General features: G+C 42.1%; 1 protein-coding gene across 1 annotated transcript in view; it reads right to left on the reverse strand.

Annotated features, from left to right (window-relative positions):
• Positions 1–9,065: 9,065 nt before the first annotated feature.
• The window catches only part of LOC117536531 (thyrotropin-releasing hormone-degrading ectoenzyme-like), a gene marked incomplete at its 5' end in the record, with an annotated part of 34,120 nt that continues 19,149 nt past the window's right edge, over positions 9,066–24,036 (reverse strand). Inside the window, 3 exons of the mRNA XM_034201437.1 lie at positions 9,066–9,175; positions 13,257–13,390; positions 19,294–19,382. Coding sequence (XP_034057328.1) covers positions 9,116–9,175; positions 13,257–13,390; positions 19,294–19,382 — 283 coding nt within the window. The remainder of the gene's footprint in view (positions 9,176–13,256; positions 13,391–19,293; positions 19,383–24,036) is intronic.

Raw genomic sequence — 24,036 nt, forward strand, 5'->3', positions numbered from 1 at the left:
CTCGCAAAAAATCGCCAAGCCTCAAGCTTTTTCGACGCCTGTAGTGTAGACGGGCCATCAGTGTTTGACATCAAAGCTCCAGCTCTCCCCGTGTCTCCTTCCTGAGTCGGTGACTCCCACTGCATTGCTACACAGAAGTTTCCCTCACAATGCTAATAAAGCTATTGAATTGAATTGAGAGAGAGAGAGTTAATATCTTTTCGTACAGAAAACACGTGTTTTCAAAAACAAAGAAAACGCGTTCATTTGAAATGTCATTTTCTTGTACAAAAAGGAAACATAAATTCCAATGAAAGAAAACACGTTATTTCAGAAACATGCACGTTGATTCCTCGAGAGGAAAACCGGATCAGTCCTTAAAGAAAATTCCTTGATTCCTCGTAAAGTAAACATGGTTTTTGGAAAAACTTAAGAAAAGAAAACTCGTTAATCTCGTCAATTCACCAAACGCTTAACTTGCTTGGAAAGAGCACACGTTAAATCAAGAGCAGGATCATTTCTTGGAAAGAAAACCTGCTTATTTGAAACCAAAATAATCTGAACTGAAACCACGAGAAAAGTAGTGACGTGTGCAAAAACTGGACAATCCTGTTCACATGTCTTAGTTTGACTTCTTCACTTCACCATAAAGAAAGATCGGAGGCAGAAGGGGTTTCTGTGCCTGATAAACATCGATCACTAGAAGTCAGGGCAGCGAAGGAGAAGCACCTTCACAGAAACCATGACGTCTGAAAGTAGAAAACACATCGGACTCGTTCACACTGAGCTGCTGTTCCACTCATCCTTTTCTCCGCCTTCATTTTGAGTCTCGTAAACAGGACGTTTTTTTCTCCTCTGCAAACTGGATGGATTATGGAAATGTGTGTTTTGGAGGCCAGGTGCATGATGGGAATGCAGATGAGTGTGTGGAGGCTGGATTATGGAAATATGACAGATTAACTCGCTCTCTCTCTCAACCTGTGAATTCAAATAACACTCCGTTAAATATTGTCCCGGTAAAATACCACGGCCACTCTGATTGACAGCTCTTAAAGGTCACTTCCTGTCGGGTGTGAAATAATAAAACCCCTCTGCGGTCATTCCTTCACTTCCAATAATCAGAATGGAAACCGATACACTGCCTCCACTTGTGATGTGGGAGGGGTTGAAGGTCGCCATGGCAAATGTTAACGAATGCACTCGTTGGTATTCACGATGTAACCCGGGCGACGGCGGTGGCATTTAGAGGCCGAGTTGTCTTATTGTGACTGTAGTTTATTAACACACACACCCCCCCCACCCACACACACACTCTTTAATTCAGTTCATGTTTTAAGTAAGTTGGCTCCGTTAGAGAAGCAGAGAACTAAGAAGATTATAGATTTTCAATTTTCCCTCTCATTTACAATGTGTGTGTGTGTGTGTGTGTGTGTGTGTGTGTGTCTCTTTCCCAGCTTTGTCATCTTAACGAGCTCATTACCTCGTTAACGTCGCTAAAGGCCAGTTAATTGTTTGACCATTAGCAATGCTCAGTGGAGAGGTAACGAGGGACTGCTGCGGACACACACACACACACACACACACACACACACACACACACACACACACACACACACACACACACGAACTCACACACACACATACATACACACATGAACTCACACACACACACACACACACACACACACACACACACACACACACACACACACACACACACACATATGAACTCACACACACACACACAGAAAGGGAAAGGCGACATCCATCACTGTTTAAGAGTACACTCAAAGAGACAGCCATTTAATACTGCTTAACTGCAGCTTAACTAGCTTCACACACACACACACACACACACACACACACACACACACACACACACACACACACACCACACACACACACACACACACACACACACACACACACACACACACACACACACACACACACACACACACACACACACACACACACACACACACAATTAGCTTTACAGTTCCCATTGTTTAGCCAATCAAATGCCAGCAGAAGACGACACAGCATTATTAATATAAACTCAGAGAAATATTCCTTAATCGCTGTAATCAGTTTAACAAAAGGCAAACCGCCCATTACATCGCTACCAGTGATCATCAGCATGGATCTGAGATGTGATGGCCTGATTGTTCTCAGTTGGCCCAGTAGGTCGTTATCGTCCATTGTAAAGATGAAGGACAGTGAAGGGAAGCTCACAATTGTTAACTGACTCCTGATTGGTGGAGGAGAACTCTAGCTCCAAAGCCCAGTCTGCATACAGAGGAGGGAGGAAAAGAAATAGATAATACATGATTTGTTTCTGACTCCAGAGGCCTGTACTACGAAGCCGGATTTTCGCTTAGCGGCTAACTTCAGGGTTAGCTCTGGGTTTCCGGTCCTACGACGCTGGTTCTCTTTTTAGCAGGCTAGATCTCCATGGTAACTGATGCTGAACGGCTAGCCTGGTCGGGAGCAGGTTAGGTTGCAGGCTAAGAGCTCAACTCAGTGAAAGCACTGCCTGCTGACCAATCAGAGCTCAGTATGCAGAGTTTAAAGCGATCAAGTCATATTACAGGAGAAAGGAAACACAGAAAAACTGCCGGCACAAATCAACCGACTGTGTGAACGCGAACATTAATAGAATATCAGCCTCCATCTTCAGAGCAATCTGACTATTATAACATTAGCGTTAAGAAAGCTTACTTAAATATCTGCCACAACATCAGTAACCGGATCAGAGTAACATTAAGTACAGTCCGCGGCACTGTGAGTGCAGACGTCGATGTCATATCATATCACATCATAATGTATCATATTTCCTTATCTGAGTCAGCTGAGCCGTATCTGGGGTCTCTCGGGCTTAACAGGTTAAGTACAAAAACGAATCGTTCGCGAACGTGCAAATCACCAGAAGTAATCAGTAAACGAATCTTTAAAGTGAACTGAATCAAAAGATTCGTGTCCCCGAAGGGAATCGAAATGCCCATCACACATTTCTGACTGCCGCTAGCTGAAGCTTGGTTGGTTGCTAGGTTACTAGCTGGGTGTTCTCCAATAAGGGGCCGGAGGAAACAAAGTTAGTGATTACTGGTTCCATGTTGATTTATTTCAATACAGATTGTTGGGGGGAACTGAAAGGCTCTTACCGTACTGGTTACTTTGCAGCCCGGACATTTCCCCCAAAACACATTTAGACGCGATCGCTAAACAGAAGTACCTTTCAAATCCCATCATTTTTAAGACCCTCTAAATCATATTTAAGACCTTTCACATTTTTGTTGTCATATTTAAGACCTTTTTAAGGCCTTAAATTCAGATTATGAAATGTAAGACTTTTTAAGACCCCGCGGGAACCCTGGGTTCAGTCAAATACAACTTATTTTTAAAGGTACATTCTTGTAATTTCGACGACCTTGCCCTCTCTCTGATCTACTCCAAGGACCCCATAAACCCCTAAAGACGGGCTCAAACACATTTTCATCTCGCCTCCAGCGTGGCGTAGTTTCTCTCCCTCTGACAGATGTGGCTGAGGTAAGAAGAGCCTCTTATGCTGTCAGGGTGAATATTAATCTGTAGATCTGTTTCTCTTTCTGTACAGATGGAAACCTCCTGCTGAGCTCACACACACACACACACACACACACACACACACACACACACACACACACACACACACACACACACACACACACACACACACACACACACACACACACACACACACACACACACACACACACACACACACAGAGGAATACAAACAGAGAATGCCATGGCAGTCGTGTCTAGCTGTTGCTCATTCAACATGACAGAGCACAGATGGCAGAGCGGGGGAGGAACGGAGGGAAGAAGCAGAGACGGGGGAGGATTGAGTTATGGACTTGGTGTCAGAGTAGATTTTGGTTACAGGGCTCAGAAAGCTCCGGGCTGAGAGCATCAGGATGAAGAACGATCTCCTCCTCCTCCTCCTCCTCCTCCTCCTCTTCCCTGTCTCGCTCTCTAATTCATCCCCGAGTTTCTTCCTGCTTCTGAATCTCTTTTTTTCCTAAAGTACTCTGAATGCATCACCTCGCAGAGCCAGATGTGATCCTGACGTTTCTACCAGTGAGAGTCGCTCAAATATATCTTTACAACATCCTTCGCTGAAACACACACTCTACATATTCTATCTACATGTATATAGACTTTCTGCACTACTTTGTATTGTATTTTATATGTTGCCTTGCTGGAGGAGCGCAGGTCAGGAGAATGTCTTCTGATCTACACGGTACTGTCGCTTTGTGCAGATGGCACTACAACCTTTCCATCTTGATTTCTTGGAAGCACATAAAGTGAAGTGACTTCCTGGAGCCACATGAGGTCAGGTGGCAGCGTCCGACACACATTTCCAAAACCCTGGAATGCTAGATGCAGTTTAATTCCTCTTGGAAGTTATGATTCATTAAACAACAAACTAGGGTTGACTTTCCACAAAAAACGAATTAATCTAAAATCCAAATATCACTATTGTTATCAGGCAAAAGACAAGGTGCCAAATGTGATCTACTATAAATAATGTGACTAATAATGTGGTCTTCCGCCATCTAACACGATTCTCTCGTTAATTTAAAGCCTTGCCCTTCACAGCTGGAGGCTGAGTAAAGTGTTTGCTTTCAAAACACAATTATATAAATATTAAATAAAGTATTTCATACATCAACGCTGTAACTCAAATATATCTGTGAGATATTTTCATCGTAAATCAAAAAGCTGTTCTAATGCAATGTGTTGCACGAAAACCGATGATTACCTTCTTCCAAGACTTTGTTTTGCATGAAGGAAAGTTCCCTTCATCTAATTAGCAAACGTTCCCATTACAGTCCATTGTGTCTCACTTCCATCCTCTGTTTGAGAAGGACTCAACAAAGCAAGAGTTAGACTTTGAAACCAAACCCGTCCTAAATCTTCACTGACAACATCTTGCAGAACTTTTAAGATTAGGCAAAGCAGATGGATTAGAAAACAGAGGCGTCTGAAAGAACTTTATTCAGTACTTTTGCATAAATTAGACGTTTGAACGGCTGAGAGAGAATTCAAAAAGCATCAGAAGAGTTTCACGGTTATTTAGAGAATTACTGGCAATAAACAATCAGCAAATACAGTTTTGTTATCTCGCTTTTGCTCCATTACTCTCTGACTCTCTGACTCTCTGACTCTCTGAATATCTGACTCTCTGACTCTCTGACTCTCTAACTCTCTGACTCTCTGACTCTCTGACTCTCTGACTCTCTGACTCTCTGACTCTCTGACTCTCTGACTCTCTGACTCTCTAACTCTCTGACTCTCTGACTCTCTGACTCTCTGACTCTCTAACTCTCTGACTCTCTGACTCTCTGACTCTCTGACTCTCTGACTCTCTGACTCTCTGACTATCTGACTCTCTGACTCTCTGACTCTCTGACTCTCTAACTTTCTCTGACTCTCTAACTCTGACTCTCTGACTCTCTGACTCTCTAACTCTCTGACTCTCTAACTCTCTGACTCTCTGACTCTCTGACTCTCTGACTCTCTAACTCTCTGACTCTCTGACTCTCTGACTCTCTAACTCTCTGACTCTCTGACTCTCTAACTCTCTGACTCTCTAACTTTCTCTGACTCTCTAACTCTGACTCTCTGACTCTCTGACTCTCTAACTCTCTGACTCTCTGACTCTCTAACTCTCTAACTCTCTCTGACTCTCTGACTCTCTGACTCTCTGACTCTCTAACTCTCTGACTCTCTGACTCTCTGACTCCCTGACTCTCTAACTTTCTCTGACTCTCTAACTCTCTGACTCTCTGACTCTCTGACTCTCTGACTCTCTGACTCTCTGACTCTCTAACTCTCTGACTCTCTGACTCTCTAACTCTCTGACTCTCTGACTCTCTGAATCTCTAACTCTCTGACTCTCTGACTCTCTAACTCTCTGACTCTCTGACTCTCTGACTCTCTGACTCTCTAACTCTCTGACTCTCTGACTCTCTGACTCTCTAACTCTCTGACTCTCTAACTCTCTGACTCTCTGACTCTCTGACTCTCTGACTCTCTGACTCTCTGACTCTATGACTCTCTGACTCTCTAACTCTCTGACTCTCTAACTCTCTGACTCTCTGACTCTCTGACTCTCTAACTCTCTGACTCTCTAACTCTCTGACTCTCTGACTCTCTGACTCTCTAACTCTCTGACTCTCTGACTCTCTGACTCTCTAACTCTCTGACTCTCTGACTCTCTGACTCTCTGACTCTATGACTCTCTAACTCTCTAACTCTCTGACTCTCTGACTCTCTGACTCTCTAACTCTCTGACTCTCTGACTCTCTGACTCTCTGACTCTCTGACTCTCTGACTCTCTAACTCTCTCTGTCTATTTCCTTTGCTTGTTCACAGACAGTCTTTTCTCGACCAACTAGCTGCAAATATAACGTCTGAACGTCAATAAATGTTACAAGAAAAGACCACCAATCGTCCTGATATTAATACTCGTTCTAATACCGCTCATTTTGTACGTTCTGAAGACGGGTTGAGTTGTTCGACCCAGTAATCTTGCAAAGAAACTAAAAGTTAACACGTCCACTTAGTTCCTGAAAACAAAAGCCCTGATCTGGGAACAACAATTAAATAATATTTACTCTGAACATCTCAAAAACAAAATCTTATTTTTCTCCGAATGTCAGAAGATCTACCCGAGTGGATCAGCGTGCAGTGGACATCGCTCTGTCTTTCCAAATAAGATTTCTTTACTTTTGGGTATTTTTAAGAAGGTTTTGTGTATTTTCCTGCTCCTCAGAGGATAATCCCTTTACATGTGGGCCTTTTATCTGTTAACCTTAATTCATCCCATTGAAAGAAGGCGACACAAGTAACATCTGAAAGTCCTAAAGATATTCTTAGTCCTAGAAACCACTGCAGGAACCATTGGAGGAAGGCTTTGGTCAAACAACCTAGAAAAAGACATTTAAAAACCCCAAAACGAAATGAGTTAATTTGACATTTTCTGTAGTTTCCTCACAGCTCTTGTCCCCTCTGGTGTTATTCTTCTGCTTCTCTAACCCTACACCCAAGGTTGTTTCTGAATAAATAGTCCTGATGTACCGCCTCGGCTGTGCAAGGAGAGATTTGCTCAACATGCACATCTATTGGGAGGAAGCGAGGAAAAGGATGCAAGGCTACCGTGTTAATCCTCAAGCTGCACTTATCTGTGGAGGAGGACTCACCCCCAGCCAGAGCTCCATCCCAAAGCCACAGTGTGTGTGTGTGTGTGTGTGTGTGTGTGTGTGTGTGTGTGTGTGTGTGTGTGTGTGTGTGTGTGTGTGTGTGTGTGTGAATGTAAACAGTGTGCATGTGAATCCATATGTCTTAGCTTAACTCACATACAGGATATAAAGCTCTGTATGTGCAGCTGACTCGGTGAAACTTCATGCAACAACTCTTCGAGTCTGCTGCTAGAATCCACTTCAAGATACTCGTACTGGTTGTATTTCATTAACCAGAGACTTGTATTCAAAATGACTAACAGTAAGTGCAATAAACCATGAAGATACAACCTCAGAACGACAAGGAAAATACAGATATATTGACTTCAAAGAGACAAGAGAAACAAAGGCAGGGCTCGACGTTACAAATGGAAGCACCGTTCAGACCCCCGGGCATAACGTACTTTCCACTTGCCCGCACATGGTCCTGTGGTATTGGTATTTTGACTAGTCCTTTTGTTAAATTGTTTCGTTTATTAACGTTAAACATAGCGTTTCGTGAGGCGGTTGTCGTTGTTAGATGAAAAGCAAACAGCTGTTTACAGACTTTCGCGCCACCTAACCATTCACCAACATGTTTTTAAAACCAGCGGTTAACGACCAAGCGCCGGGCAAAAAACAATCTTCAAATAAAAGTAAGTCACCGGAGGAGTTGAAGGAGAGTGACAGGGAGCATGAGAAGAAGAGGGCCACACTGGCTTGATCGATGGAGTTGGCTTCAATATGATGCCGATATAATATCAACAAGGTCTTCTGTCGGCTCTGTACATCAATGCCGACCTAAGTGACAAGTACGTGAAGAGTAGAACATATAAAAGGTATATTGGCTTCAGGGAAATGTCCCAGCAGTTTAGGAGAATGAAGGGTCATTTCTAACTCCCGATAATGACAGGAAGGCAGAGAGCGCATTATACAAATAATAATACTTTTACAATGACCACAATATAATTATTTGAATAAACCAAATATGAACAATTGCTTTATAGAAATGTATAGTTATAGTGGCTATTTACGTACAATGGTTGGGCCGGTGGGATTGGAGGTGGGATGTTCCGGTTTGCAACAAAGGTTGTATAGACTTTCTGCTGTCCTGAGGTCAAACATTGGGTTTGTTCCAGCATTTTGGCGCCAGGTGTGATTTTGTTTAGGGTTAGTAATGTAGGAAGGGTTAGTACCAGTGTCCTAAATGTTAAATCATACACTCCAACATGTGCACTTTGCTGTGCATCGGCCAGTTTGCTCACTACTCCCTCAGATACCAGTCAACAAACCTGCTTGTTCTGCTGTCTCCAGAATAGTGGAACGAGCTCCCCATCGATATCAGGACTGCAGAAAGTCCACACATCGTCTGTTTCGACTGCGTTTGGTCCAATCATGAAAACTATTCTCACTGCCTTACGTAACACTTGAAGCAGCACTTACAATGGTTAGGCTTAAGGTAATGTACCTGCTGTATTCCGGTTGTTTTAGCGTTTGTACCCTCATGGTTGAAGTTATTGTAAGTCCCTTTGGATCACATCATCAGTAATGCTGGTGTAACAGATGATGAGAACACTGAAATATATCAGTTCATCTCAAATACTCAGACATATTCAGCCCGTTCTGCTCAACAAAAGACGATCCTTATTGCAAGACTAACACAAACAGACAGACACAGAGGGCTGTATTACCCCTCTGTGTCCCAATGTCTTACAGGCTGAGTGATGGATGAGCTTTCCTGACAGAAAGGACAGGAAACAGATATCATTTGTCCACCACTTTCTCCTGTCTGTTCCCCCGAGTGTCAGTCTGTGAGGAGGGGATTGTAAACCAGACTGAAACAATATGTGTTCTGGTTAAAGGATGACTCACCTCGCCAGGTTGAAGGCATCATCAATAAGTCCTGCCCTGTTTCCAACGGAGATGATCTGAGAAAGAGACGGAGAAGAGAGGCTGTCGTGAAGTCAAACAGAGAAATAACAATACGGTCATTTTCAAATCAATATTGTGGGTCAAGTTGTTGGTTTATTTAGTAAGAAGCCGTGAAATAAGCGGGACAATGTGGGTCCTTAATGAAAACCAGAGTACAAATACTTTGTTACTGTACTTAAGTACATGTTTATGGTATCAGTACTTTACTTCAATACTTATTTTTCTGACGACTTTTTACTTTGACTTCTTACATGTTGAACTCAAATACTTGTACTTTCTACTTCTTACATGTTGAACCCAAATACCTGTACTTTCTACTTCTAACATGTTGAACCCAAATACCTGTACTTTCTACTTCTTACATGTTGAACTCAAATACCTGTACTTTCTACTTCTCACATGTTGAACCCAAATACCTGTACTTTCTACTTCTTACATGTTGAACACAAATACCTGTACTTTCTACTTCTTACATGTTGAACACAAATACCTGTACTTTCTACTTCTTACATGTTGAACTCAAATACCTGTACTTTCTACTTCTTACATGTTGAACTCAAATACCTGTACTTTCTACTTCTCACATGTTGAACACAAATACCTGTACTTTCTACTTCTTACATGTTGAACTCAAATACCTGTACTTTCTACTTCTTACATGTTGAACCCAAATACCTGTACTTTCTACTTCTTACATGTTGAACACAAATACCTGTACTTTCTACTTCTCACATGTTGAACTCAAATACCTGTACTTTCTACTTCTTACATGTTGAACTCAAATACCTGTACTTTCTACTTCTTACATGTTGAACTCAAATACCTGTACTTTCTACTTCTTACATGTTGAATACAAATACCTGTACTTCTACTTCTGACATGTTGAATACAAATACCTGTACTTTCTACTTCTCACATGTTGAACTCAAATACCTGTACTTTCTACTTCTGACATGTTGAATACAAATACCTGTACTTTCTACTTCTTACATGTTGAACACAAATACCTGTACTTTCTACTTCTCACATGTTGAACACAAATACCTGTACTTTCTACTTCTTACATGTTGAATACAAATACCTGTACTTTCTACTTCTCACATGTTGAACTCAAATACCTGTACTTTCTACTTCTTACATGTTGAACTCAAATACCTGTACTTTCTACTTCTTACATGTTGAACTCAAATACCTGTACTTTCTACTTCTTACATGTTGAACCCAAATACCTGTACTTTCTACTTCTCACATGTTGAACTCAAATACCTGTACTTTCTACTTCTTACATGTTGAAATCAAATACCTGTACTTTCTACTTCTCACATGTTGAACTCAAATACCTGTACTTTCTACTTCTTACATGTTGAACACTAATACCTGTACTTTCTACTTCTTACATGTTGAATACAAATACCTGTACTTTCTACTTCTTACATGTTGAACACAAATACCTGTACTTTCAGCTTCTTACATGTTGAATACAAATACCTGTACTTTCTACTTCTTACATGTTGAATACAAATACCTGTACTTTCTACTTCTTACATGTTGAACACAAATACCTGTACTTTCTACTTCTTACATGTTGAACTCAAATACCTGTACTTTCTACTTCTTACATGTTGAACCCAAATACCTGTACTTTCTACTTCTTACATGTTGAACTCAAATACCTGTACTTTCTACTTCTTACATTTTGAACACAAATACCTGTACTTTCTACTTCTTACATGTTGAACCCAAATACCTGTACTTTCTACTTCTCTCATTTTCCAAACAGCTGGTTCCTTTAGTCTGAATGTGTGTTTGATCCAACACACTTACCTCCTTCTCCCCTCTCTCTCCAAGTGAGGTTCTTACCCTCATTACCTCTGCCCGCCCTACCACCTGTCCTCTGGACCCTATCCCTTCAAACCTCCTTCAGACTATCGCTCCTGATATTCTACCGTTTCTCACCCATTTCATCAACACTTCTCTAACTTCTGGTCACTTTCCAAACAGTCTCAAGGAGGCAAGAGTAAACCCTCTCCTAAAGAAACCCACTCTCAACCCGTCTGATGTTATAAACTACAGGCCTGTCTCTCTCCTCCCGTTCCTGTCTAAATCACTTGAACGCGCTGTCTTTAGACAACTCTCCTGTTATCTCCATCAGAACAACCTTCTGGATCCGCACCAGTCTGGTTTCAAGGCAGGTCACTCCACAGAAACTGCTCTCATTGCGGTCACTGAGGAACTGCACACTGCCAAAACTGCATCCCTCTCCTCTGTCATCATCCTTTTGGACCTGTCTGCTGCATTCGACACGGTGAATCATCAGATCCTCCTTCGCACTCTCCAAAAACATGGAGTTTCAGGCTCTGCACTTTCCCTCCTCACCTCATACCTGAAAGACCGTACCTACAGGGTGACTTGGAGAGGGTCTGAGTCCGACCCTTGTCAATTAACTACGGGGGTCCCTCAGGGCTCTGTTCTTGGTCCCCTCCTCTTCTCCCTACACAAACTCGCTCGGATCAGTCATTAGCCCGCATGGTTTTTCTTACCACTGCTACGCTGACGACACCCAATTAATTCTGTCCTTTCCCCGCTCAGAGACCCAGGTCGTCGCACGCATCTCTGCTTGTCTAGCTGACATCTCTCAGTGGATGTCTGCTCACCACCTCAAGCTCAACCTTGACAAGACTGAGCTGCTCTTCCTCCCGGGAAAAGATTGTCCCACTCTTGACCTAACAATCAACATCGGCACCTCTGTTGTTTCCCCGACTCAGACTGCAAGGAATCTGGGTGTGACCCTAGATAACAACCTGTCCTTCACTGCAAACATCGCTGCTACAACCCGTTGCTGCAGATACACGCTTTACAACATCAGGAAGATACGTCCCCAGCTGACTCAGAAAGCGACTCAGGTTCTGGTCCAGGCTCTCGTCATCTCACTCCTAGACTACTGCAACTCCCTCCTGGCTGGTCTACCTGCATGTGCCATCCGACCTCTGCAGCTCATCCAGAATGCAGCGGCTCGTCTGGTCTTCAACCTTCCTAAATTCTCCCACACCACTCCGCTCCTCCGCTCCCTTCACTGGCTTCCGGTAACTGCTAGAATCCACTTCAAGACACTGGTACTTGCTTACCATGCTGCGAATGGATCTGGCCCTTCCTACATCCAGGACATGGTTAAACCGTACACCCCAGCGCGTGCACTACGCTCTGCATCAGCCAAACGACTCGTTGCGCCCTCGCTGCGAGGGGGACCCAAGTTCCCATCGGCGAAAACACGTGGGTTTGCTGTCCTGGCTCCAAGATGGTGGAATGAGCTCCCCATTGACATCAGGACGGCAGATAGCTTGCACATCTTCCGGCGCAAACTGAAAACTCATCTCTTTCGACTCCACTTCGAGCGTTAGAACTATTAACGAAGCACTTTTATACTAATAAAGGACTGGCTTACCTAAAGCCAGTTGAGTAGCACTTGAAATGTTTGGCTCTATGAAACCTGATGTACTTATATGATTCTGTTTTCTTCAAGGTTGTGTCTTCCTGGTCGAATGTACTTATTGTAAGTCGCTTTGGATAAAAGCGTCAGCTAAATGCAATGTAATGTAATGTAATGATGCGTGATCATTATTCTTTAGAGTCATTGCGTGCCTATTGATTTGAACACGATCCGTGTATCCATCATTTCCTGGTCTTCTCTAAAGAAGAGGGACCAATGGAAACGTTGTCATGTTGCCGTTGTTCAGCATGGAAACATTCATTAGCTAACAATGACATTATTGTTCTATTAATATAAAGGGAGGTCAGGTACTCTTTAAAACAGCTGCTAGTTATGGGTACTTTCTACTGAAGTACATTTCAAAGCCTCTTTACTTTGACTTGAGTAAAGAAGTTTAGTCAGTACTTCTACTTTCACCAGAGTATGTTTAAACACGAGTATCTGTACTTCTACTTGAGTAAAGGATGTGTGTACTTTTGCCATCTCTGGTGAAAATACAACACCTTCATTATCCCCTATATCCCTTATAGTTAAAATCAAATTTTAATGGGATCTAATGTGGAAGTTATTGCGGTAAAACAAAGACATACTTCAGGGTTGTTGTGTAATTGCTGAATCAGCAGTTTCCAGTTTGCCAGGTCGTAGTTCACGCGGAAGTATCCGGTCTGGTTGATGTTTCCCAGCAACCAGGTGCTGTCGTCCATCTGACCAATCCTGTGGGTTTCTGAGACAACAATACAAACATTAGATCAGTTGGAATTAAACATCAGTGGTTTGACCAAAGGTAAAGGAAGACGCTAAGGTTCAAAGTTACCGACTTCATGCAGACGATACCACGCTGTTGGATAGAGATCCTTGAGGTAAAGGTTTCGTATATTCTTTTGTTACCAGAAGTTGAGATAACAAGTCGATACTGTAGACCAGTGCTTCTCAAAGTGTGGTCCGCGGACCACTGGTGGTCCGTGAGCGCCCCCTAGTGGTCCGTGAGTATATTGGTAACATTTCACATTTGAAATAAATAAATACATTTAAGTTTTACGCACTCTCGCGGGAATATCTCCCCAATGGAACGAGCTTAAGTTTCACTTTCTATTGTATGATAAAGCCCAGGGCAACACCTTCGTCACACATGTGGCCACTTGTTTGTACCATTTTCAGGCGATTTATAATCTGTTCTAGAAAAACGATGTGTTTTGGGATATTTGTGGAGTTAGGTGGTCCGCGAGTGTTTTTTTATTGGTTAAGTCCTTGGTATGAAAAAGTTTGAGAAACACTGCTGTAGACTTTTCACTGGGTTGCGTCGTTATAGCGTTTACGTTAGTATTTGTTGGTCTGGCTCTGAACAATTTGGACAATCCTAAAAAAAAGTGTTTTGAAACTATTTATCTTTTGCATAAATTAGACGTTTGAACGGCTGAACGGTGGAGAGAGAATTCAAAAAGCATCAGAAGATGATCTGCAGAGTTTCATGGTTGTTTAGAGAATTACTGGCAATAAACAATCAGCAAATACAGTTTTGTTATCTCGCTTTAGCTCCATTAGTCTCTGACTCTCTAACTGTCTCTGTCTATTTCCTTTGCTTGTTCTTTTGTCTTTTTTCTACCAACTAGCTAAATACAACGTCTGAACGTCAGTAAACCGTCCATCGTCCTGATATTAATACTCGTTCTAATAGATGAGAGTAACAAATGCGTCACTTCCGGGCAAAAATAACGGCTCCGCCCACTTTTGGGGGAAAACAACGCTGTCAGTTGAACGGCGGTCAATACAAATTCTGAAGTTTTTGCCAATCCGATCAGAAATGTAAGAAAACCGGAGACTTTTGGATCTTCAAAGAGCCCGATTCCAATGGCCAAACAGGCAAACAATTGCATTAAGCCATTAGAAATCGACGATCGGGCTCGATATATGGTTAAATATAGCAGTAGGCTATCGATTTTCATAGATGAGAGTAACATCTACGTCACTTTACAGCCCCGCCCACTTTTGGTGGAAACAACGCTGTCATTTGAACGGCGATCGAGCCTGAAGCCACAGAGCTCTTCTGTTACTGTCCTTTGTTCTTAGACGAAGTTCAGAAACACGTAACTCTGGATTATTTTTAATGTTTGAGGTGCAATAAACGACACAGCAGCTTTTTGGCATGTTAAAACTATTATTTTCCGCCTCGCTCATGAGAGTAACAGCTGGAGAAATTACAGGCTCGCCTACTGATTTGAATTTAACCATATATCGAGACGGATTGTCGATTTCCAATGATCGAATATAATTGTTTGCCTGACTGGCCATCGTAATCGAGCTCTTTGAAGATCCAAAAATCCACGGTTTTCAAAAAAATGTGATCGGATTGGCAAAAACTTCAGAATTTGTATTGACCGCCATTCAAATGACAGCGTTGTTTTCCCCCAAAAGTGGGCGGGGCCGTAATTTTTGCCCGGAAGTGACGTAGGTGTTACTCTCATCTATACCGCTCATTTTGTACGTTTTGAAGACAGGTTGAGTTGTTGACCAAGTCTTGCAAAGAAACTAAAAGTTAACACGTCCACTTAGTTCCTGAAAACAAAAGCCCTGATCTGGGAACAAAAGTGAAATAGTATTTACATCTCAAAAACGAAATCTCTTCATCACAAAATGTCCAAAATCTACCCGAGTGGATCAAAGTGCCCTGGACATTGTTCTCGAAAGTGGACAGTGTTTAGAAACTTTTTTTCCCCAAATGTTGGTTTAAGAGTTAAAGGCAATACAACCTACATCTAATGGATACTGTGATATATTGTTATTACAAACTATTGTAAACCTTCCAATAGTCCGGCAGTGGCTCAGTCAGTAGGGGCCGTAGGGTCGCCGGTTCAAGTCCCCGAACAGACCTAAATATGGAGTGTGGACTGCTACTTGGAGAGGTCCCAGTTCACCTCCTGCCCTGCCGTGGTGCCCTTGAGCAAGGCAACGGACACCCCCCTTCCCCCCCCCCCCACTGCTCCCCGGGTGCTGTACAATAGCTGCCCACTGCTCCTAGTACTAGACTCCTGGTACTAGGATGGGTTAAAAGCAGAGGTCACTGTGTGCGCTCTGCATGTGAGACCTTTAAAGAGGGGTTCATCCCTCCCATTCTATTCTAAATGTCAAATCAGAGACAGAATTAGCTTTATTGCTCAGAAACAGAACGATAATTGTACTCACCAAAGAGAAAAGGGTGTATTTTCAAGAGCTAACACAGAACCAGTTAGGGTTAGGCCTAACCATAACCCTAACCCTATAACTGGTTTAATTTCTTAATAACAGAAGCTTTAATCTCCTTAAATAGTGGCCTTATTCTCCTAAATCAGAAGCAGAACGAGCTTTATTTCACAAATACAGAACCACAGTGTGTTTTACCCTCCAATAAACAGAACCAGACTTTGCTTTATCCACAAAAAACAAAAGCAGAACGAGGTCTGGTTCGAAATACCAAATCCAAGGAGGGTTTATTCTCCATAAAACAGAAGCAGAATGTGTCTCACATTTAAAGCACCCAGATATTGTTCTAAACTGTATTAAAGTAAACAGGTATTATCTTGAACTGTATTGAAGTGAACATGTATTATTTGGGACTGTTTAAAGTAATCCTATATATATAAACCTTCTTACTTACACTCCATGACCCAGAGACCCTGACACACACACATACACCTCCTGTCTCCATGCAGCACACACACATAAACTACTTAACCCAGATATCAGCAACACACACACATACGCCCCCGCTTATCAGCATGCACACACACACACACACACACACACACACACACACACACACACACACACACACACTACACACACACACACACACACACACACCACACACACACACACACACACACACAACACACACACACACACACACACACACAACACACACACACACACACACACACAACACACACACACACACACACACACACTTTCCCTCACTAACACACACACATGTTCTTTTTCCAAGGTTCTTTCTGGGGCGAATAATCCCAAGCACCAATATATCTGTGTACAATGTTTGATTGTTTTAAAAGAATAGTTTGTGTGAAACCTTCCCTGGGAAATTAAAGGAGTTGGGTCCGGTGGAAGATAAGAAGTGGCTGTCCACCTCCAAATATGTCCATATATACTGTTGTTTCTTCATGCAAAATGCCCCCTGTTTCTGACTGGCTGGTCCCGATATCTGTATCGCACGACAGTAGAGCGGGGAGCCCGGAGTGTTCTGTTTCAGGGCACTCTGTATTTCGTATTGTGTTTTTTACTGTATTAAAATCAGATTATTGTTATAACTTTTATGCCGGTGTTTTGAACTCCTTTTATTAAATCTGACCAGGCTCATCTAAAGGACGGCGCGGAGCAGAGGTGGGCTTTAAGCCACCACTATTGTGTTTGCTCCTACACACTCCACAGGAATACAAAAAGAGTTATATTCCCCCCAAAAGACAGAACTTTATGTGCTTTATTCTCCTTTCTGCAGAAAACACTGAGCAAAGCTTTTTTCTGGGGAATTTCCCTTTGAGTTCGAACTGTCTAGTCCCTTAACTACAGATTACACCTCTCAAGATAATGAGTTTGCTCACGTAGAAGTCTCTATTTCAAAATGAACCTCCTGCTGAGCTGAGAAAGATATTGCAAATGTTCTGCTTATATGTTTTCTTATAAGTCTTCACTTCTTGTTGAATACATCGAGCCAAAAGGAAAGCCTTGCAAATCATCCATTTCTTTTAAAGAAAGTAGGAAATTAAGCTTCTTTGTTGACATAAAATCGTAACTTTCTGTCACATTGTCTTGCCTTAAAGTCTAAAGGCCCGGACACACCAAGCGGACACCAAAGAACTCACACAGACCGACTGTTGCGTCGCCTCGCGTCTCTGCGTCTTGGCCATGTGTCGCACTGGAACACACCGCAAAGAATTCAGCCGACGGCCAAGTAGCACGTACGAACTGCGCATGCGTGAGTGGCAATAACTCTCCTTACCAGCAGGGGGCGGTAGTGTGTATTTGTCATTCAAAAGAGGCAACAACCGGAAGACAGACTGCGTGATAACCGAGAGAAGAAGAACAGACTGTGTGATATAAACAACAAATAGCATGTTCCATGTTCACTCTACAGCGAGAAGCTCACGAAGCTTTCCCGAACCTGTGTCGAGACGAGAGCTGGAGTTCAACGAAATCTCAGATTTGCCTTCTTAATAGTTTGTTTGGGTCCCTCACTTCCGTTTCGCTTCTCATGCACTGATGCGCTAAGCTGAACAGCCAATCAGAGTGATTTATTTTGCCGACAGCCTTTTGGCCGACTGCCCACCGATTCAACGTGAGGAATCGGTGGGTTTTCGGCTGAAAAGACACAACGGTGCGGGACACACCAATCTGAGTAGGGCGTGTCGACGCTCATCGTCGGCCTGCCGCCCACCGACGCCGATAATCGGCCTAGTGTGCCTGGTGTGTCCGGGGCTTTAGGATGACCACCATAGGGCGGTGGTGGCGAAGTCGGACTTGGCTTGGCAACTGGAAGGTCACCAGTTCAAGTCCCGGAAAGACCCAGTGCGACCGAGGTGTCCCTGAGCAAGGCACCGTTCCCTACACTGCTCCCCGGGCGCCGTTCAAAATGGCAGCACACTGCTCCTAACACTAGGATGGGTCAAATGCAGAGAAACAATTTCCCCACGAGGGATTAATAAAAGTCCATCCATCTTATTTTAAACATCACAGTTGATCCTTTGTCAAACACACCAAAATAATCCCAACATAGCATCTTCTTATCTCAAGATAATTACATTGATTACGGTTTTTCAGTTCTTAAGATAAGATAGGACTTTATTTATCCCGAAGGAAATTGTTGTGCCAGATTTACAAAAATACAATAAACACAGCAGCATAATAGTAAAACTGTAGGCCTACACTAACAGTGCCGTAAAAAGAGAAGTTAAATATCAACAGGAAACAGACGGTCACATAATTAATGTTCATATTACCAGTATTTAGTAGAGCAAAAAAAACGTAGTGTCAGATGGGTAATTGCATGTTATCATAGCACATTGTTAATAATAATAACATTGCACATGTTATATTGCAGCGAGTGTTTTCTAATGATGATATTTATTTTGCACTTACACAAAAACTCTGAATCTTGCCAAGTATCTGTGTCTAATATCGAGTCATAATATGTTTTTAACCCTGATATAAGACATAATAACTTCAATAGTGACACTGCAGTGAGATATCAGGTCTTGTTTTTAGACAATGCTTCATCTTGTTAAGTCAAATAATCTTATTTTGAGTCGTATCTCAAATGAAAAACATATTTCTTTATGTATTTATTAGAAAATCACCAACTAACATCAGAACATAGAACACTTTTGAGTATATGCAGCTTATTTTGTAATACAACATTTTCTTATTCTGGTATAACATAGTTCAAAATGAGTTCTCCTGCTAATTACAAGATGTGATTTATCTAACGAAGCTAGCTTTCCCTTCTATTGGCAGATGTTTGGACTTAGTTCAAGTGGAAGCAGCTTGTTTTCATTATTGTCTAACTTGTTTTTGGAGCAGCATATTTTCCAGTGTAGTGTTGGTGTGGTCGTTCTCATTTCTCTTGGCAGTATACTGTACCTGTCTTGTTGTTGATCCAGATGAGGCTCTCTGAACAAACGCTGGATGCGTTTCCCACGGCGACCGTCAATGGGATCTGCCAGAGCAAACTACACAGAGAAGAAGAGGGATGTCAGTAATGGTCTCTGGAATTGGATTTGGGTTTTATTGCCTCAGTTATCAGATGGAGGGATATTAGAGACGGGGGAGTGATGGTCAGCGGTGACACTCGAAACATCCGTCAGCTGGAAATGGAGCACGGCAAAGTGACTGTGAGACAGGAAGGGAAGTGTGAGGGTAATGGCCGCCGCCAGCAAACATCAGTCAAGTGGAAGTAGCTGAGGGTTTATTCTCCTCTTCAGAGAGCGGGAGGTTAAATGTGCCGTCTGGTGGAAACTGGCACTTTCTTTTTATGGAAGTTAATCTGTTTAATCTGATTTAGAAATTAAAAGAGGCTCTCCGTTTTTTTCTCTCTCCTGTAGTGTGTTCTATAGGTTTTAGTGCATGTAAATGGTCTGCAAAGGCTAAAATCACAAAGTTCCAGAAAACAGTGACATCACTATGTAACACTCCGGTCAGATTGTGTTACTCTTTAAAGTAGAGACACTACATACTGATATACACCTGAACATCAGCAGGAGAGGACTCTTTAAAGTAGAGACACTACATACTGATATACACCTGAACATCAGCAGGAGAGGACTCTTTAAAGTAGAGACACTACATACTGATATACACCTGAACATCAGCAGGAGAGGACTCTTTAAAGTAGAGGCACTACATACTGATATACACCTGAACATCAGCAGGAGAGAACTTTTTAAAGTAGAGACACTACATACTGATATACACCTGAACATCAGCAGGAGAGGACTCTTTAAAGTAGAGACACTACATACTGATATACACCTGAACATCAGCAGGAGAGGACTTTTTAAAGTAGAGACACTACATACTGATATACACCTGAACATCAGCAGGAGAGGACTCTTTAAAGTAGAGACACTCCATACTGATATACACCTGAACATCAGCAGGAGAGGACTTTTTAAAGTAGAGACACTACATACTGATATACACCTGAACATCAACAGGAGAGGACTCTTTAAAGTAGAGACACTACATACTGATATACACCTGAACATCAGCAGGAGAGGACTCTTTAAAGTAGAGACACTACATACTGATATACACCTGAACATCAGCAGGAGAGGACTCTTTAAAGTAGAGACACTACATACTGATATACACCTGAACATCAGCAGGAGAGGACTCTTTAAAGTAGAGACACTACATACTGATATACACCTGAACATCAGCAGGAGAGGACTCTTTAAAGTAGAGACACTACATACTGATATACACCTGAATATCATCAGGAGAGGACTCTTTAAAGTAGAGACACTACATACTGATATACACCTGAACATCAGGAGGAGAGGACTCTTTAAAGTAGAGACACTACATACTGATATACACCTGAACATCAGGAGGAGAGGACTCTTTAAAGTACATACACTACATACTGATATACACCTGAACATCAGCAGGAGAGGACTCTTTAAAGTAGAGACACTACATACTGATATACACCTGAACATCATCAGGAGAGGACTCTTTAAAGTAGAGACACTACATACTGATATACACCTGAACATCAGCAGGAGAGGACTCTTTAAAGTAGAGACACTGCATACTGATATACACCTGAACATCAGCAGGAGAGGACTCTTTAAAGTAGAGACACTACATACTGATATACACCTGAACATCATCAGGAGAGGACTCTTTAAAGTAGAGACACTACATACTGATATACACCTGAACATCATCAGGAGAGGACTCTTTAAAGTAGAGACACTACATACTGATATACACCTGAACATCAGCAGGAGAGGACTCTTTAAAGTAGAGACACTACATACTGATATACACCTGAACATCAGCAGGAGAGGACTCTTTAAAGTAGAGACACTACATACTGATATACACCTGAACATCAGGAGGAGAGGACTCTTTAAAGTAGAGACACTACATACTGATATACACCTGAACATCAGCAGGAGAGGACTCTTTAAAGTAGAGACACTACATACTGATATACACCTGAACATCAGCAGGAGAGGACTCTTTAAAGTAGAGACACTACATACTGATATACACCTGAACATCAGGAGGAGAGGACTCTTTAAAGTAGAGACACTACATACTGATATACACCTGAACATCAGCAGGAGAGGACTCTTTAAAGTAGAGACACTACATACTGATATACAACTGAACATCAGCAGGAGAGGACTCTTTAAAGCAGAGACTGGTACTCAAACATTAAATAATCATCGAGAAATGTCTCAAAAAACGCCTTTTTTATGCAGATGAAATCTTTCGAGGGAAACAGAAAGCTTGAGTAGAAAACGGGCAACACTTGCGTCAGTGAAAGAGTTTTCGTGACTGCGTGGGATCACATAATTAAACGATCATATAAATCTGCACGGGATTCTCCTTAAATGAGACCTCAGAGTTTCTAACATCATAAGAATTCAACACTTGACTTCAAAACATTGAATAAAATGGCACTACTTCTACTTTGGAAATACATATTACTCTGAGCTACTCCCAAGTCCTTCTGGCTATCTCGCCAGATTTAAAAACCCATTTATCTCCTGAGTGTGGACTTCTCTGGGACTCAGAGGCGATGCAATTTGTAAGTAATTGGTATTTAAAAGGTCTTGTATAATTAGGGGACTTCTCAAGGAGCAATCATTCATCTACGTATCCTTCATCCGGTCAGAAAATGTCAAATTTATGGAAATAAAGCCGTCAAAACATCATCCCGCCAAATCAAGCTAGACTCATCGATCTGTTGGTGAACAAGATAATTAAAGAAGATTGATTGCATTCTTGATATGGATTTAAATAAATACATCCTTATTAATACATTAGATGTATAGGCCTACATTTAGTACAAAAAGTAGAGGCAGAGAGAATATATGTCCACATACACGCAATGAACAATACTGGGTACATTTGATTGTTTGCACTACTTAGTGAGGCAGTGTGTTTAATTGTAATGGAGTGTTTCCATATTGTGTTTTACTCCTTTAGCTCAGGCGAAGTAACTGAAGCAATAAATAACTTTTACCATGTAAACAATCGAGTGTGAAGAGAGAGAGTTAGCTTACGTTCTTTAAGAGCTCATTAGGAACACATTACTTCCTCATGCTTTCTGCTAGAAACCAGTACACACACATATATACACGTACACACACACACACACACAACACACACATATATACACACACACACATATATACACACACACCACACATATATACACATACACACACACACATGTACACACACATATACACACACACACACACACACACACACACACACACACCCACACACACACACACACACACACACACACACACACACACACACACACACACACACACACACACACACAGTAGGTGGGCGAACATAAAGCGACACACATGTTCTGAATACTGATGTGTATATTCTATTTTCAATGCCTTGTTCACATGTTGATTCGACGCAACAACAAAAAAACAGACTTGGGATTAATAAAGTTTATCTTATCAAATGTAAACAACCTGTAATTGTAATATTTCTAATGGCCAGCAGGGGGCAACTCCACTGGTTACAAATAGGAGTCTGAATATATAGAGGTAATGATTGTAAAGCAATGGAGACCCTAAACTTGTCAGAACAATTTTACGAGATTTTTTTGTATTCTTCAGGGGTCGGCAACCCGCGGCCCTTTAAGCCCTCTGCTCTGGCTCCCTTGAGCTTAGACAAAAATAAGAAGGAAATAAAATAAAAGTATTTGTAGGACTATTATATTTTCTTGCGTGGTTGAAAATGTTTCGTATCTTGTATTTTGAGGTGATACTGTGACACATAAATAAAAAACAAAACGGTTTTAATTAGGTCAACTAAAATATGCGTCACATCCTGCTACGGTCCCGCGCGAGCGCCTTTTCTTGGAGGGGAATAACCTGACCCCCGGCTCCATGAGCGAACTATGGATAAATCAAAGAAAAGTACCGGAGGAACACAGGATTTAATTCTGTGTGGACAGAGTTATCTGCTTTCACAGCAAACGATGCTGGTTTACCGGTATGTGTGATATGTAGAGAGAAGTTGTCAACGGTGCTGCAGCCTTTACGTATCGAGGAACAACACGGGAGAGGAAGACAGCTGACGATCTTCAGTCATAATTCAATGGGGTATGTAATGTATTTCAGAAATCACTTTTTGTTATATTCCATGGAATGCTCTTAACGTCCCGATAGCAATGAATATATTAAATGCTTTGACAATAAATACATACAAAAATTAATCTCTGGAAGCCGTGGCGCTGTAAAAAGCACGACCAATCATCTGAGCCGGCCCGGCTAAAGTAACTGGATGGCCTACCTGCCTATCAGCCTTCCATCTGTGCACAAACTTATCTCGTGCCCTCATTGGCAGGGGCGGATCTACGGGGGGGCAAGGGGGGGCAGCTGCACCCCCACTGTAGAGCCTTGCCCCCCCAGCTGCCCCCCTAATTTTTGTTTCCCTAAAACTGTACTAAAACAAACCTACACTATTTCCACAAGCTTCTCAAGCAACAAAACAAGCATTACATTAGTTAAAATTGAATCATTTTAAATATCATTTTAGGCCCGTTAAAAACGCAGCTACGGCCCTGCATTAAACTGCGGAGCGGCGTTCACACAGACTGCGGCTCACACC

This window comes from Gymnodraco acuticeps, unplaced genomic scaffold (genome assembly GCF_902827175.1).
Source record: "Gymnodraco acuticeps unplaced genomic scaffold, fGymAcu1.1, whole genome shotgun sequence".
Taxonomy (NCBI): Eukaryota; Metazoa; Chordata; class Actinopteri; order Perciformes; family Bathydraconidae; genus Gymnodraco; species Gymnodraco acuticeps.